Raw genomic sequence first — 13,756 nt, forward strand, 5'->3', positions numbered from 1 at the left:
TAGGATGTCCATTCGTACAGAGTGCTGTAGCATAGCCTGCGCTGGCTGTCTGCTTTGCATTTCCTCTAGCCCCAAAGCAGTTAATGCTCTGTACATAACACATCTCTTGCTTTTATATCTACGGCAATTTAAGTATTCTAAATCAGCTTTATTTGTAGATCTGCAATTATGTCCTTCAGCAACCTACCACAAGGCTTCCTGACCAAACAGTTTCCGTGGCCTGAGCAACAGCTAAGGGCTTCTGGAGTACTTTGCAGAGGAGGATGGGTCCTAAAGGCCTTTCACTGACTCATACAGGTGTCAGAATAATTTTCCAGAGTGGGAATGTGATGAAAGCAATCCTTGGTAAATGCTGTAGTGATAAATTGCTGCTCTGTTGGCAGCAGCCTCTCCTTTAACCTGCTTCTCCTGCGCTGTGGTCCTGGGGAATAGCAGCAAATCTGCACATACACACCGGGATTGCATCGTGTGGTGCTAGGGTGTGCTCATTGATCCTCTTGATTAACTGCTGATTTTCTGTGCACGGCAAGAAGGAGGGAGAGGAGGAGAGAGTTTGGAGATATATTTGGTCCATACACAGTACCTGAAATATTTATATTTATGTTGCCAGGATTTCTTAAATTGAACTCTGGCAAATGCTTAATGCTATAATGCAGTTGCTTTTTCCTTTTTGTAGTTATGTTTTGTATTTTATTGCTTAATGATTTGAATATGCATTGTCTTTCACCTCTTGGGCTGCCTTGCACACTGTCTCTTGTTCTTCTGCATGCCTGATCCCTTCTTGTGTGGAAACCCTTTTACAGTGTACAGGGAGGTGGTATAAGTAGCCGGTTAGTGATCCAGACATTCCTTCAATTTTGGAGAAAGAACAGTTTGAACTGATTTGAAGATTTTTGAGAAGCAAAGGGATAGTAATTACACCAGTTGTGATGTGTATCGGTGTATCAAATGTGTCCTGCTAGAAAGATGCATGTTTGCTGGGGAAGATGGATTGCCCTTCTGATATGTAAAGGTGAACCCAGCTGAAATTTATCTGCCTGTTAGCTGTGCTGCTCGCTATCAGCATCTCGAAGCACCCTATCAACACAGCAGCATCCTTAGGGATGGTGTTTCCATGGAAATCTCATTGAAGACAGTCAGCTGATATCTGTTACGACCATAAACTTGTTTTTGGCTGAAGAAATCGCACAACAGTTCCCCTGTCTCCTTTAGCTATGTTTACATGTAAATGGTTTAAGTGGAGCCCATAACGCATGCCTGCTCAGTCCCAGGCTCTGCGTTCTGTTACTGTGGCTTGTGTGAGGAAGCTGTAATTTTGTGCAAATGATGACAAAGCAATAACTTTCCTTTCAACCCTGACTGTTTTGGTGTATTGAGATGCTGCTTTGGGGGATTTTCTGTGTGCAAGCATTCTGTCAGTTGCCTCAGAAGTACCAATATATGATTGTCTTTTTGTTCTTACCTGGAGAGAAAATAAACAGATAATGGCAGAAAGGAATTAAAAGGCGGCTGAAAGGATCTTGCAACTACCTTTCCCAGTACAGTGGTGAATACAATAAAGGATGTTATGTGGATGCTGAGAATTTTCTCCTGATCTTCAAGCAGAGCCAATAGTTAGTGCTTGTAAATACTGAGATAAGCACCTTCTCTGAAATTATTTCTTTTGTGTTGTATTTATTTGTTTGGATAGTCTAATGGCTAGGGGTGAAATAGGAAAAATTTTAAGGGCTCTTGGACTTCCAACACGGTTCTGTTGAATAATTAATGTTTAAATAGGCTTTTCAAATCCAGACATTGCAACTTGTTCATCTTTCACACTCCGTGCGCGTTTAAAACCTTGATGGCAGTAGTCCCTGTGGTGCTATTGTGCTCACAAGATGTTATTTAAGCATGCAAATTAACTTTAAGGGACACTGTAAACCCAGGCAGCTGTTAATGGCTGTCCGTGAAGTGTAGCTTGTTTTTGAAGTGTTTCACAACCTCAAGATAATGTGAATGGTAGAGAGTAAACTCCACCTGTGTTGGCTGTACTACGCAACTGGTAGCAGGAGGTCTCTGCTCAGTGTTTAAAATACCAGCAGTTGCTGTAGTTCAGACAGACTGTTGTACTGTGATAATAAGCCAACAAAATACGAGTGATTCTAAACTTGTGTAGTGTTTCATCCAGAAAACAGGGCACACACTGCGCTGCTTCATGTTGGTTGTGGTGTGCTTTTCTGGGACAGTGCTGCTGTCTGGTATGTGTTAGACATCCAGAGCTGGAACAGGTTTCTTGGAAACAATACGTTGTGACTGCTGAAACAAACACGCGGATCCAGACTGTTTCCGAATATGATTCATGCTTCTGAAAGGAGTGAGTAGTCTCCAACTCGATTTGTGCTAATATCCTTTCCAACACAGGCAGTGGCGTTACTTAGAAGGCATTTTTTCTTTAAGAAGAGAATAATGAGATTTTCATTTCCACAAAATGGTATAGCGGTGCCTCTTTTAGGAGAATGTGGCTTCTCTCTGCAAATCTCTGAATGACTCAAAGGAGTCATGTAGTCCTTTAGTGGACAGAGAAGGTCTGCTGTATTCTCTCCTTGTTCTCATCATTCTTTTGCCTTTCTCTTTTTTTTTTTTTCATTTATTTTCACTGGTTTGTTAAATGTAGTTGCCTCTCGATGACTCTTTTGCTATCCTTATATTTCCTTTCGACAGCATAGATTCACTTTATGCTTTTTTCTAATACTCATCTGAACAGCCTGTGTACCCAGATTGCCACTCCTAAAATTTTCCTACTTTTTGCTTTGTGAGATGATGAGGACAAAGCTTTTAATGTGCCAATTCACAGTTACTTAACAGCCAAAAAACCACCCCAACCAACCCAAACCAGAATCCCCCACCTTTTTATTTGGTTGGAACAGCAAGATCTTAATCTGTGCTAAAATACTGGAATCATCACGGCTTTGTGGGGTTTGCAACTTGTATTCTTCATCAAGATGTTTAGGCTTTCAGTAAAATTCATTCTTACATTATCTGTGCCTCATTGCGTTCCCAGTGCTGCATGTGTGAATTTGAAGATGGCTGTTGGGCAGTCGCATGATTATTGTTAGTTTCCTTTGAAAGGAAAGAAAAAAAAAAAAAAAAAAAGCAGGTGGCTCTTCAACTGAGCAGTGTGGTGTCATCCAGTGCAAGATTTTTGGGAAAGCAAGCGTTGGCTGTTAGAAATCTACCTGGTGCACTCTTTGGCTCGTGGCACTGGATATGCAGAAGGGCACTACAGCAACATGGGGCAGTGCTGCTTCTGTCAGGAGTTGCTCAGCGTGAACCCCATCTAGACAGGAAAATTTCCTTGCCCCTTTGAGACTGTTGACTTAAAAACAACACCCTGTCATTTCAGGAGGAGTATGGAGGACCTGCACGCTGCTGTCCCCTGAGCTCTGTGGTAGAGGGAGAAGTTGTGAGCGAGCATGGCGTCCTGGAAAGAACTAGCCTGGTGAGTAGCAGATTTGTCGACGTGTCTAACAATGTTCCTGCTTTCTCTTCACAGTTGATAGGATTGAGTGTCTCCAATGGAAAGGACCAGCTCGTGGTCTTCCACACAAAAGACAGCAAGGATCTCATTGTCTGTCTCTTCAGTAAAGAGCCCTCTAACGACAGCAGGATTGGGGAGCTGGTGGGAGTCCTGGCAAGTCACTTCAAGAGGTCAGTGTTGGGGTTGGGTTTTGCTGAAAACTCAGTTTAGCATGCCAGATCAGAAACTTCTCCTGATGTCGTTCTCACGTCAGTGTTGAGCTTTATCTACGTTACTTCACTGTATTACTAGGATACCAGAGCAATGTTTTTTTCCTTGCATTTTTGGGACATGCTTTTTAATCACAACACTTTGCTTCCCCTTCTGCCTTCCCTGTATGTGTATGTTAGAGCTTGGGTGTTTGGGGTAAGTATCACTTAAGATGCATTTTGAGTGTATCACAATGTCTCCTGGATGCTTCTTACAGTCAAACTCTTCACACATATGATTAAGATACAGCTCTTCATTTCTCAAACTGCTCTTCCTAGCCCCAGTATCAGTAGAGATGAATTATTGCTTGAGCAGCAAAATGTCATCTCTGTTTCTTGAAAATTGTCTCATAAATCAATGTGCAAAAGCTGTTTTATTGGTGGACTGAACACTTAAGTGGTTATCCTGCACTGAGCTGCTTGGAGCTACAGCTGAACTAGCAGTAATCACCTTTACACTGATGAGCAAGTTCAGGGCTGTCCAGACAAGCGTCACAGCAGTGGCTGTGTTGCAGGCAGTCACGTAAAAGTAACTCTATAAAGAAATGGTGTGTGGAGTGAACAGGTGTCCGGAGTTGTTCCCTTGCTCCTCCAGAACAGATCCTCTTGAGGACTGATGTTGATCAGCATCACATGCAGTGTTGGCTTTTGCCATTCACAATATTATGCTCCATTTATGACCGATAAAGAGGAGTCTTTACAGGTAAATTTTCATACAGAGCTACAAGCGGCAGGACAATGATAGTGAGTTTTAGGTTACATTAGGTCCCTGGGTAACATTTTTTTTTATTTTTTTTTTAATTCAAGAAGAACGTGCCAGTTTAGCCACTTCTCACCACTAGTGTGTAAAGTTCGCTGCTGCCTGTACTGCTGGAGGCAGGTGCCACATTCATTTGAAATGAATTCTCAGCATCAGCATAACTTCTTTTGGGAAACTGAGTGCTGGAAAGCAACAGAAAACATTCTCTGTTTTTGCTTTTACCTAAATAGAGTTTCATTTCAAAGGCAGCTACTCTTAAAGGCTTGGAAGATCATGGGTATTGCAAAGCAACACACTTCATTTTGGGAATCCTGTGAAATACCTGGAGTTCTTTCATGTCTGGTGTGCTTTGAACACAGGTGACATCTGTCTTCAGATAGCTGATGCTTCTCAGTGCTTTAACAAGTCTCTAATGTTGGAAAGAGCTGTGAAACTGTTGGTTACACTCCAGATCCTGTATGTTCAGTGTTCAGACTGCCCTGGTTTGCTGTTCCTTTTGCTCGGATGTTACTACAAAGTACCCAGCCTTTTTGTCACCTATCCAGTATAGTTCAGTGTGAGGCATGTGCTTCGTGTTAAGAAAGTGTGTTGTGTGGCCATCAGTCTAAAATACTGCACCTTTCATAGAAGGTTATAAACTATTGACTTTCAATTTCTTACACTGATTTTAACAATGACATTTTTATCTTTAAAAATAGTTAGCTTTTACCTGATCACTGTCTGTAGAAGGAAGGCAGTTAAATACACTTATATGCTGTTTAATCTTCACTTAAAACAGTATTTTGTGTGTGTGTGCTTGAAGTGACAGATCTCAGCACAGCTGGTGAAATAGGAGAGGTGGTCTAAAAGCCTGTTTTTCTCCAACCTCTAATAAAAATTACTGGTTTAACAGTAATGTACAGGAACGTCTCACATTTAATTTTCCTAGTATCTAAATGTCATGGTTTCCCTCTTCAAAGCAGTATCTGTAAATCAAGATAAAAGGAAATATTCTTGTTTTCAGCCACTTTCCATTTTCTAAGTGTAAAAAAAATCCTGTCAGTGAATGGGATTAGCTGACCCTTTGCTTGAGAGGCACTTTGGGAATTCCTTGTTAAACAGGATTAGCTGAAAGTCACCATGTGCCTCGTGGCAAGTGTCAGGTTTCTCTGTCCTGCATGTAAGAAGGTGGTTGCTGTGAAAAGAAAGTGGATCTAGCAGTAAAATCTTGAGCCTAAAAGTTCAATTGCCTTGTGACCCTGTAATGGGATTTCAGAGCTCCATTCCACCTGGGACGTGGGGAGCACCTTCCTTAGGTTACAGGAGAACTTCACTTAATGTCCTCTCTGAACACACAGAGCAATTTCCAGCCATCTCAATGCCAGTCCTGAACCCCCTGTTGTGAGGTTTTAGAAAGGGTAAGGTTGCACAGCCACCCTCGGTGATGTGTAGCATAGTAGGTAGTGGTACTTTAACTACTTGTATAATAAGATAGTGTAAAATTCCATGCCAGTCTGTGTTAGGGTGTAAGAAGGATGAGGGGTAGGCTGGTGGTGTCGTCTGTGCTGAGGATGCCTAAACCTTCTAATTCAGAGAATTTGTTTCAGGTTTTCTTATTTTTCCAAATTCTTTGAACTGGGAACTTCAATGCTGACACATCTTGCATCGGGAATTTTGGAAATTTTCAGCCAGAAATAGGTTAGACATTTTAGAAAAAGTTTCAAGGTAAATGTCTTTAGATGCTGTTATTTTTGGGCAGCTGCTTTTAGGGAAGTTACGCTTTTCCTGTTCTTTGGCATAAAGGCTGCATGTTTGGGAACGGATTGCCTGAGTTCATATCTTTTCCCTTCACCCATGAAAATCTACCTGAAGCAGCATCTTTTTAAAATTATTCCTAGTATGATTTTTCCTACTTGCAGGATGTGGTCACAAATTATATTTATGTAGTGTAAAATAACACGACATTTCTATGAGCTATATGGTTTTGGAGTAACGACTCTTCTGCTAAAGACAGTGAATTGAATATAGTCGAATTAGTAGGTGTTCGAGTCATACTTCTAATATAGCAGCTAGATTTTATTTTTTGTTAACAATGCAATTTATTAAGTTACTGAATTCCCAATAGAAATTATGGGAAAGTCAGCTGAGATGCTGATGTAACGGCCACAGTAAGTTCATGGACACGTCTACACACCATTTTGCAGGCAGACATGAACTTGAGTTTGCTGGGGTGTTTTCCTTGCTGTTCTCTGGCTGTGGCTGTCTTGACCTCAGTGATGGGCATCTCCTGCTGGAGCCCTTGTGCCTGCCGCATGAGAAGAGCTGTGTTTGAGTGAGCACATGAAATAGCTGGAAGTATCCTCTAGGAGCAAAGTGTGTTGTAGGAGCATCCATTGTAGGAGCAAGCATATGAAATTTGGATCATGGGACGCTTCTTACGCTACTTCGCAGGAAGAAAAGATGCTCTGAAGTGACTAGGGCAGCACGTGGCTCTCGTCGTTGGTTTGCCAAAGCACTTGCTCACAATGCAGGGGAAACAGCTCTCAGAAGTTGTGAATGTGGCCGGTGTCCCTTCAAGTGCTGGAACCTGCACTCAGGAGAAGGGGACCTGAGTAGCTCTTGGAGGACGTAAAAGGGGAGGATTATCAGCCAGGAAAGGACTTATCCTTTCCATCTTTTACATCCATATGCTTCATGGTCCTTAAGGGTCTAGAAGATGTCTCAGCTGACCAGTCCAACATACTGAGGGCTCTTTGTGGATGTACTTCAGAGCCGTGCTTCACCAGAGAAGACATGCTCGTAGCCAGTTTCCAAAGCACTGATTGATTTTACTCTTTGTCTTGTGGCTCTCACACTGTGTGTCACCTCCTGTACCCAGTCCTCCCTGCAGCACGCAAGTGTTGTCATCACTGGGGACTGTAAAGGCAGCTCAGATGTCACCACTGAAGATGGCCAAGACCCATCCTTTGTCCCCAAGCACTGTGCTCCGTTATACAGCACACCTTTTTGTCTGTGTTAAAACACACATGGTATTTTCTGTCTGACTTACCCGTGCCGTTCAGATCAATGTGTATCAGTGGCCTGCTCTTTTCCATGCTTTCTATTCCCCTAATTCCTGTATTGTCTGCAGCCGCAGTTGCTGGTTTTCTTCCAGGATTGCTGAAGGGAAGGGCGAGTTAAAAGAGCAGTAAAAAGCAATCCCTGCAGAACTCCAGCAGAAAATCACTTGCCTAAGGGTAATTTTGTATTTTCCATTGCACTGTGAGACCTGTCGGCGAATTTTAATCATTAGTGTGCACTGGAATAATTTTCCTTAGTTCTGGGCTCTTAAACTGGCATGCCTTAGAGCCCATTGCATTGGCACTGCTATGCTATTGACCAAGCAGTAATTCATAAAAATGAATCTCAAACTAGTACGAGGGGCTGTAGGCTGCATTAAAGCCTGTTATCCTGTTCTTATTCCACACAGGGCTCTTTGGCTTGGCAATAAGGCGTCTTTAGGAAGATTACGTTCCTCAGCTTTCCCTTTTACATGCATTAAGTATTGTAATTTTGCTCCATCTGTGCATTTCATTACATTAGCCTAGATGGTAGCAATTTATTTGATTGTGTAAGTGGAGGGGTTTGGTTGTTAGGCTTACTGTCACATGCACATGTATTGTCTGTGTGTAATACAGGATTGTGAGTGTGTACATAGAATCTATACATACATATGTAAAAAACTGGGGGAAATTTATGCATATACATATATTTATCTGTGCACATATGTAAAAATTAGAGAAAATATGTGTATATATTTATATACACATGTGCAAACATGTGGAAAGTATATGTATATATACATATGTGTAAAGATGGGGAAAGTATATGTATATACCTATATATACATATATGTAAAAAAACTGGGGGAAAATCTGTGCCGTGAGCCTTTCAAAGCAAACTGGAATAGGAACATGTTTGGTGTAAGGTGCACAGTTTGCCCAGGCTTCCATATTAAGCCAGATTTGCATGGGGAAATGCGTCCTTACAAAATGCACCTTTCTTTGCCGGCCATCAGCAGTGCAGTGGCACATAGGGGATATATCTGGGATTATAGCTTTATTATGCTAAATACCATCAACAAACAGATTCTGGTCCAAAGGGTTCACAGGCTAAGCAAGCCCGGGAGCCTGGAAGGGGGAGAAGTGGGGTTGCATAGTGTGTGTGGGAGTGAGGCTACTCACCCCTTGGTACGGACACAGGAGAGACCAAAGCTGGGCTTGGGGCTGGGGCATGCTCAGCCTAGGAGAGACCCCTTTAGGCTAGGGGAGACCCCTTTAGGGCACGCAGAAAAGCCTTTCTTGGGGAAAAAAAAAGTGTGCACTTCTGACTGGTTAATCGGTATTCAAAGCTTCAACCATAAATTCTGCTTTCAATAGAACTGCTTAAAACTTTGGATGAGTGTGGCATGCTCCTAATCCCCCTCAACTATATAAAACAAGTGTCAGAACAAAGCCTAGCCAGAATTGCAGGCAATTTGGGGACATTAAATATATTTCGTAAAAAGAGAGGAACGCACAGATATTTTTTTTCCTGTTTTTTTGCTCTTTGCAACTGTTCATCTTGTGGTAAACAAAGCTTCCTGCAAACCTGTTTAAGTGAAAGATTTTAAATTTTGCCATTATCGAAATAGTGGTGCTTAAGGTTAAGCTCCCAGAGTGCTGCCTACTGGGTGATTTGTGTTAATAGTATGAATGCCGAGATGTTTGTCAGATAAATGGAAAGAAACATTCTGTAAATACACATTTTCAATCAATTGTGGAAGAGTGAGGACAAGCATTTTATACATTTTTGATGCTGTCTGTAAAAAAAAAAAAAAAAAAAAGGAGATTCAACATGATTTGATTTTGCTTGTTTAGGAAGAAATCCTCACTCAATTATAAGCACAGTCTGGAACACAAATCATTAAGTAGGAGAGCCCAGTTTGATTAAAATCAATTCAGTATTTTTTAATTTGAATTTTTTCCACTGATATGAAGACACAGAGCTTCTAGCTCAGGCCCAGGTATCATGCAAGAGGTTAAACCCCTTCGTTTTGTCATAAAAATGGTCTTTCATATCAAAACTGCACTGATTTTAATCAGTTTAAAATCATTCCTTTCTTTTAAAGCTATTTACCTTTCTCTTGTAGAAACCTTGATTTACTGCTGAGACTAGTATATTTACATGCGAGTTAAAACAGAAGCATCTTCTGTAGTCAGCAACAATCTGGAGGAGACAATGGGAATTCATGGTCTTGGGGGTTTTTTGGACAAAGAAAGAAAGAGGAGCCCGAACTGGTATTTGAAAACACAAATGTGGTGGTGTGCCACTCACAAAGCGACTTTACTCCAAGGAAATAACCATCTCATAAGGCAGAAAGCTTCCACACAAAGGAAGAGTGTTACAACTGCTGGTGTCAAATTAATCTGTCACTTAAGCTTTGTGAGCACTATGAAAATTATCCATTAACTGGCAATGGGTGTCAGCAGCGCTGGCAGCCGGGCCAGTGATGAGTACTCTTTAACTGGAAGTTTCTATCAATGCTGGTGATTTCTTGTACGCTAGATGAGATCAAAAGGAGTTCAACGCCGCTTCAGAGAAGCAGGCTGGAAACAAACTACTTCAGAATTGCTATTTAATATGATTTGTCCTTTGTCACCACTGCCAACTAACCTGTGTTTAGTTCTGATTCAGCTGTGCCAGTGGCTGACACCATTGTTAGCGGTGGCTGGAGCCTGACAAAGGACCAGACTTTATTCATATCAGACTCTTCCCTAACATTTCTTTCAGTGCTTAAGCTTTGTTTTTACACAGGATTTCAATTCATACTGAATTTGTAGTAAAATTCTGCTGTCATTTAAGGGGGGAGCCCTAACGCACAGTTAGCTGTCAGCTTTTAAGCAGCAGGTACCCTGCGGAAGGGTAGTGGCAAAAAGAAAAAAAGCTTCCTTATACAAAATACATTTTTAAAATAAATAAACTAGAAGAATTGGCTTAACTCTCTTAGCTTGTCTTAGTGACTTAAAATTTTTTTCTAGGATTTAGCTAAGATTTACCTTTGGCTAATTTGTGATCTTTATAATCTTTCCTGGTAATTCCCCTGTAGGTTTGCTGAACTCACAATTGTACCACAGGTTAAGGAATGAGAGCTTTCCTTCAGAAAATACATTGCATAGATTAATGGTCTGTTGCTTTCAGGAACTCCAGGACATGAAGATGTGGAATTATAGCACTCTGACAAAGCACACGCTTTAATTCTTTTATATTTTGGAAAATGTTTCTTCAGCTGTTGATGGAACTGAGTTTTTTCAAAGACTTGTCCTGCTAGAAGGGAACTCATTCAGGAACTCGGAAGAGGATCATTTCCTTCTTAAAACTCATCTTCCCGATGCTGCTGCTGCAGCAGTGTTTGTTTACTGGCTCTGAAGTGGGTCCTGAACTCCCTGGCCAGGGAAGCCTTCCCCATCTCACATCCCAGTGGCAAAGTAGCTTTTTGTAACACTTCTCAATATGTTCCTGGCATGGAAAAACCCCTTGTCTCCCACAGTCCTGGATTTATAGAGAATAGAATGAGCGTGAGAGAGGGGCTTGGGCTTTCAAGAGGCTGAATTTAATTTTTGCAGCAAAATTATGAGTCCTTTATTTGAGTACTTGCCCTCCGCATCTAAAAGTCAATTATTTTGTCTAGTAACATGAATAGTAGTAATTTATTGTATTTTATGACCTTCTTTGGAATACAAAGAGGTTATTGATCAGTTTTTCCTTCCCTAGCCTGCCTGTGTCCTACCACCACCGATAGCATGAATTCTGTCTAAAATCCACTGGGAAGAGGACTCTCCTGAGGCTGAAACACAATCAAGTTACTTTATGCCAGCATCTCTGTGTAACTTTGATGCTTTCCATCCTGTAAGCAGCACCTAGGTGCTAAAGCTCCATGCAAATGCTCAGGGTCCTCATCGGACAGAGATCTTGGTAAAAATAAAAAGTTACTGGAGCTTGATGTGCTTTGAAGGAGATTGACTTTTCTGATGGGTTGCTTGGTGTTTTCTGCAATTGTTTTATATTCGGGAAGTCTTATTCAGGGCACTTAAAAAATCATCGATTACTTTGAAAATTTAGAATCAGGTTTCTGCAGTAACTCTTAATTGCTATGAAAATAGCTCTCTGGTGACCCGAAGGTCCTCTCCAGCCCACCACACCAGTGTGATGTATTACTGACACACGATGTTTTGTCTTAGCCTTTTGCAGAGTGTTATTTGAGTTGCCCAGGTCATTCCCTGTCTCCAGCTAGTGGATATAGTGGGCTAACACAGGTGAATCCTTTCTGTTCTTGGACAATCTGTAGCAGCAGTGTGAAACTTGAAGGATTATTTGTGGTCTGGGGGGGAAAATATAGCATTGAGATTGTCAGAAGCTGTGATATGTGTTTTGCAGTGTCCTAGAATAGAAAATTCAAACTCCTCCTCCTCCTCCTCTCTAGGTGTTATAGAAGCATCATACTTCAAAGTATGAACATTTTAATATTTTAGAGCACTTAACATTTTCTGTGCCCTTTTATGAAGCTCTGTCCAGCTCTTTCCTGCCCTTGACAAATTTATGATCAGAATATAAAAACAATTAAGGAAATCACACCTGAGTAGTTGTTCTGGCGCAGTGGTCTGAAGTTTCTACATTCTGCAGCGGCCACAGCAGCCTCCCCTCTCAAGCATCCCTTTTGATGCTGCGTGCTGTGGATTTTCTCCAGAGAAGGTATTGTGGGAGTAGGTGAACGGGAGTGTTTCATCTTACAAAAAATGTTTCTTATGGGCTCTCAGCTACGTTCAGTATATTCATTATGACACCTTTCTGAGCATATTATTATTTTCAGTCCTGAACTACAGCTCTTGGCATTCATTCAAGACTGTGAAAGTTTGACATGAGGCATCACCTTGCCAGCTGTTAACAAACTGACATAAGCAGAAAGTGTCTTCTAAAGAATCTTCGGTGGTACAAACCGCAGTACAGAAATCCCAAGCCGCATATAGAAACTGAGCGCGGTGCTGCAGGAGCAGTCTGACGTGGCGGAGTTACACTGCCAGCTGTACGTATGTGGTTGCACAAGTAAAGGTTGTAAATACTGATGATCTTGCTGTTGGTTTAATTCTCAACCAAAGCATTGGCTGCCTGCTGTTCCAAGAGCCTTTCCTCTCCAGTAAACAGATGGCCCCATGTTGGCTGGCCTTACCAGGGCTTAGTTTCACTAGCAAGTCAGTATTATCAAGCTGTCAAAGGACCCATCTGCCCCAAGCATCTGTCCTGGCATCCGCTGGTCTGTATGCTGGGAACCTCCCTGCTTTGCAAATCTCAGGCATATAAAACTTCTATATTTTTGTTTTATTTGGGGAGGGGATTGTAATTCATACCATCTGCCTCATGTGCTTAAGTGAAGGGATGTTACACTGGAAAACAAGCTACTAGAGAGAAGTAATCTTTTATGGTCCCCTGGTAGTCTGTGGTCTGCCATCACTACACCAGTATGTTTTACTTCACTTTTTTTAAAAAAAGATGTGGGTTTGGACTCAAAACTGATGCAGAGATATTTTTTGATGTCAACACACAACTTGTGCAAATTCTGGTGTATTTAGTGCCTGCTTTGCCACTGACTGTCAGCTCTCCTTCCCTGTAACGTGGGGTGCTGCTGCCGACAGCGCCGGTTGGGATTGTCAGTGCCCAGGAGCTACTGTTTACAAACCTTTGTAGACTAAAAATGTCTCGTAAGTGGTGCTTAAATATTAGCTTAAGTTGATGCAGTCCCTGTTTGTTTATAGTGAGTCACTCACAGGGTGGTTTTCCTACCTTGAGTCTTATTATTTCTGATTAAAGGTGCTTACTGGCCGTTCATCAGCTCTGTTGGCCAGGTCCAAGCTTATGAACGCCATTGCCTTTTAATGACATACCTTCCGTTTTGGAGACAGCTGCTAAATATCAAACAGATGTTTTTGTAAAGATGAGGACAACAATTATTTTCAAGGCTTTAATGTTTTTAGAGAGGTGAAAATTTAATAGAATAAATAGACTCACTGGATATCCCTTATATTTGAAGCAACGGGGGAAAAGATGCATTTTGCTCTTGAAGCCTTTGGATCTTTGATAAGCCTCATCAGAAATACTTCTGCTACTTTTTACATTCTTACATAAAACAAAGAATCATAAAAGTACACATTAACAAAACTTCCCTTCTGGTTTTCTCCT

The 13,756-nt window shown here is 41.5% G+C and overlaps 2 protein-coding genes across 3 annotated transcripts in view; one reads left to right on the forward strand and one right to left on the reverse strand.

Moving 5' to 3' along the window:
• Nucleotides 1–13,756, forward strand: part of MYO1D (myosin ID) — a 164,554-nt gene that overhangs the window by 101,223 nt on the left and 49,575 nt on the right. The window contains exons 21-22 of one of the 2 annotated variants that reach the window (XM_055697442.1): nucleotides 3,533–3,687; nucleotides 11,297–12,061. In XM_055697442.1, coding sequence (XP_055553417.1) covers nucleotides 3,533–3,687; nucleotides 11,297–11,324 — 183 coding nt within the window. In that variant the 3' untranslated portion in view covers nucleotides 11,325–12,061. Of the gene's footprint in view, nucleotides 1–3,532; nucleotides 3,688–11,296; nucleotides 12,062–13,756 lie in introns of those variants that run through there. The other variant, XM_027816336.2, reaches the window with a different exon arrangement.
• LOC114018041 (endoplasmic reticulum-Golgi intermediate compartment protein 3-like) overlaps nucleotides 1–13,756 on the reverse strand; it is a 152,072-nt gene that overhangs the window by 75,338 nt on the left and 62,978 nt on the right. The gene's annotated exons all lie outside the window — the stretch shown is intronic.

The sequence above is a fragment of the Falco cherrug genome, chromosome 20 (genome assembly GCF_023634085.1).
Source record: "Falco cherrug isolate bFalChe1 chromosome 20, bFalChe1.pri, whole genome shotgun sequence".
Taxonomy (NCBI): Eukaryota; Metazoa; Chordata; class Aves; order Falconiformes; family Falconidae; genus Falco; species Falco cherrug.